This window comes from Sinocyclocheilus grahami, unplaced genomic scaffold (genome assembly GCF_001515645.1).
Source record: "Sinocyclocheilus grahami isolate Dianchi unplaced genomic scaffold, SAMN03320097.WGS_v1.1 scaffold81.1, whole genome shotgun sequence".
In the NCBI taxonomy this organism is placed as follows: Eukaryota; Metazoa; Chordata; class Actinopteri; order Cypriniformes; family Cyprinidae; genus Sinocyclocheilus; species Sinocyclocheilus grahami.
Genome location: NW_015505260.1, coordinates 7,265 through 10,650, shown reverse-complemented (window position 1 = coordinate 10,650; position 3,386 = coordinate 7,265). Strand labels below are relative to the sequence as shown.

At 37.5% G+C, this 3,386-nt stretch overlaps 1 protein-coding gene across 1 annotated transcript; it reads right to left on the bottom strand.

Moving 5' to 3' along the window:
* On the bottom strand, positions 1 to 1,206 carry LOC107586450 (granzyme-like protein 1). Its single transcript, XM_016273817.1, has 5 exons — positions 1,136 to 1,206; positions 910 to 1,054; positions 648 to 786; positions 298 to 549; positions 1 to 218 (listed from the first exon to the last, which is right to left on the bottom strand). Exons 1-5 carry the CDS (start codon positions 1,194 to 1,196, stop codon positions 60 to 62), a joined length of 756 nt encoding a protein of 251 aa, XP_016129303.1. The 5' UTR covers positions 1,197 to 1,206; the 3' UTR covers positions 1 to 59.
* Between the last annotated feature and the right edge of the window lie 2,180 nt (positions 1,207 to 3,386).

Below are 3,386 nucleotides of genomic sequence, written 5' to 3'. Positions count from 1 at the left end.
ACACATGATTCGTTTATTGAACATTCAAACAAATACTTCATCCTTTGTCATTGCAAAAATCACTTATCATTTGCAATTATGGAGCGGATCCATGGAAGATATGCTGAAATCTTTGCATAAACTTCAGGTCGTTCACGACTATTGCAGACTTTTGGGTCACCAAAGGAAGTGATACCGACTGCAGTGTCTCCACAAACCAAAGGACCTCCTGAATCCCCCTGTGAAGAAACACAGATCAATGACTGAAGTGATACTTCTCACTACTGATGGTCTCTATTTGATATTGTTTTTACATACACTACAGCTTCCTCCATGGCCGTAGACACACATCATCTGTGAGGCTGAGTATTGATCTTTCCATTTATTTTTGCATTCTGTGTTATTCATGATCTTCACTTCTACTTCCATGAGACATTTGCTCTTTTTCCCTTGTAAATTCAGTTTTCCCCAGCCGGCAACACTGCAGACAGAATCAGCTTCGATGTCTCCCTCTTGTGCTGGTATGGAAATCCTCTTGACAATCTTGTTTTGTTTGACTTCTTTCTCTAACTGTAATACAATAACATTATCATCATTAAAAGACACGCCAAATCATATTTCATCTCACAATTAATTGTTTTAATAACAGTCATTTGAACTACTGTTACCCTCAAAAGCATAATGTCATTCAGCAAAGTGCGAATGTTAAAGTCCGGATGCATGTGGTAGGACTTCACTTTAATGCGGAAGGACCCTTTATCGTTTTCTAAGTCATGTGCACCAACCACAGCTTTTAGTCCCATCTTACTGTGTAAGAAAATCTTGTTAGTATAATGAACAGTACCATCAATATAGAAGTTTTTTTTTTTATTTATTATGAAATTGTGATTTTAACTCATTATTGCAGTTCATACTAAATTTCAATCTTACTTGCAATGTGCAGCAGTCAAGACAAACTCATCAGAAATGAGGAATCCACCACAGACATGTTTTAAGTTCTTCTGAAGAGAAACCATGTAAGGTCTGGAGTGGGGTTTTGCTTCTGTGCCGTTCACTATACCCACATTCACATGAGCTGAGAGAGAGATAGAACTATTAGTCAGCTTATTCAGTACATACCAGTTAGTATAATGCGCTGTTATATAATGAGTCTCACCAGTGAAGGTCAGGTGTGGCAGCAGAGAGGCCAGCAGGAGCAGAGAGATGATGGTCATCATGAAGACATTCAATAAGCTCTCACTGGCAAAACACTGTATAAATATAAGGATGGGTGGAGACATTAAGCTGCCTGTGAGTCTTTTTTTCTCAGCTTGTGGTGTCAGTAACACTGATAGTAAGAAGATATTATTTGTGTTACTTCTTGTCATCTGCATCAACTATTATGTGAAACCACAATATACAAGATGTAAGATATGCATGCATGGATGTTGCTCTGGATGTCAGAATATGGAAATGGACTTTTGTATTTATTTGTCTTGTGGCTATACTGAAACGGTGTGTATTTTGACATTTACAAATAGGCCCCAATTTTTCTTTGTGTGACAAGTGGACAAGTGGAAATGAATGATGCTGTGATCAGCATTATGCTGTTTACTGAGCTTAACATGTACTGAACCCAAAATATTCCTTTAAATAAAGATCATACTTATAAATATTTTGTGTAAAGTTCTGATGATCTGTGAAGCTCTACACAATGTAAATACACAGTTATTAATTTTTTTACTCTGTAGGCCTACATTTGTATTTGCGTTACAATTGTCTCTTTTTATCTTGTTTTTATATTCAAGATGGATGTGGTAGATCATTACAGTCAAACAACTGGAACCACAGATGAGCTGATGACCACAACTGCCCTCTGAACAGGGGTGAGAGTCATGAAAAGCTTAAGAAAGAATTTAAGAAGGAACTAAGAAGTTCAGATCAGAATGCTCCTAAATGCAGTTATTAAGAAGTTGTCAAATTTCTTAAGTACATGCTGAAGAAAAACGTCAAAGGCCATCTTTGAAATGATCAGAATAAGCACACACTCTATTTTCATCGCGGCTGGCATGATGGGAAGTAAAGTTAAACATTTTCTTAACCCTTATTGTCCACTGACTACCATAAGTAATGCATTCGTGGGTTTATCTCCCCTAAAAGTGTAAACATTGAGCCTCCCAGGCACCATCAAAGCATAGAGCTGTCTGCTTACACTGCAAAAAAATGGCTTATCTTACTTAGTATTTTTGTCTTGTTTCTAGTCAAAATATCTTAAAATTCTTCAGTCAAGATACTTTTACTAGATAAGCCAAATTACATAAGATATTTAGTCTTGTTTCCAGGGGGTGGCTTATCTTACTTAGTATTTTTGTCTTGTTTCTAGTCAAAATATCTTAAAATTCTTCAGTCAAGATACTTTGACTAGATAAGCCAAATTACATAAGATATTTAGTCTTGTTTCCAGGGGGAAAAAAACTAAATTAAGTGGATTTTGCTTAAAACAGGTAAAATTATCTGCCAGTGAGGTAAGTAAAATATTCTTAAAACAAGAGTATTTTACTTACCTGCAATTATCATTGCAGAATCCACCATAGGCATATGTGCACATCATCTGTGAGACTGAGTAGTCGATCTCTGGCCACCTCTTGTAACGTTCTCTTCTATTCATTATATACAGTGGGGGAAAAAAGTATTTAGTCAGCCACCAATTGTGCAAGTTCTCCCACTTAAAAAGATGAGAGAGGCCTGTAATTTTCATCATAGGTATCCTCAACTATAAGAGACAAAATGAGAAAAAAAAAATCCAGAAAATCACATTGTAGGATTTTTAAAGAATTTATTTGCAAATTATGGTGGAAAATAAGTATTTGGTCAATAACAAAATTTAATCTCAATACTTTGTTATATACCCTTTGTTGGCAATGACAGAGGTCAAACGTTTTCTGTAAGTCTTCACAAGGTTTTCACACACTGTTGCTGGTATTTTGGCCCATTCCTCCATGCAGATCTCCTCTAGAGCAGTAATGTTTTGGGGCTGTCGCTGGGCAACACGGATTTTCAACTCCCTCCAAAGATTTTCTATGGGGTTGAGATCTGGAGACTGGCTAGGCCACTCCAGGACCTTGAAATGCTTCTTACGAAGCCACTCCTTCGTTGCCCGGGTGGTGTGTTTGGGATCATTGTCATGCTGAAAGACCCAGCCACGTTTCATCTTCAATGCCTTTGCTGATGGAAGGAGGTTTTCACTCAAAATCTCACGATACATGGCTCCATTCATTCTTTCGTTTACACGGATCAGTCGTTCTGGTCCCTTTGCAGAAAAACAGCCCCAAAGCATGATGTTTCCACCCCCATGCTTCACAGTAGGTATGGTGTTCTTTGGATGCAACTCAGCATTCTTTCTCCTCCAAACACGACAAGTTGAGTTT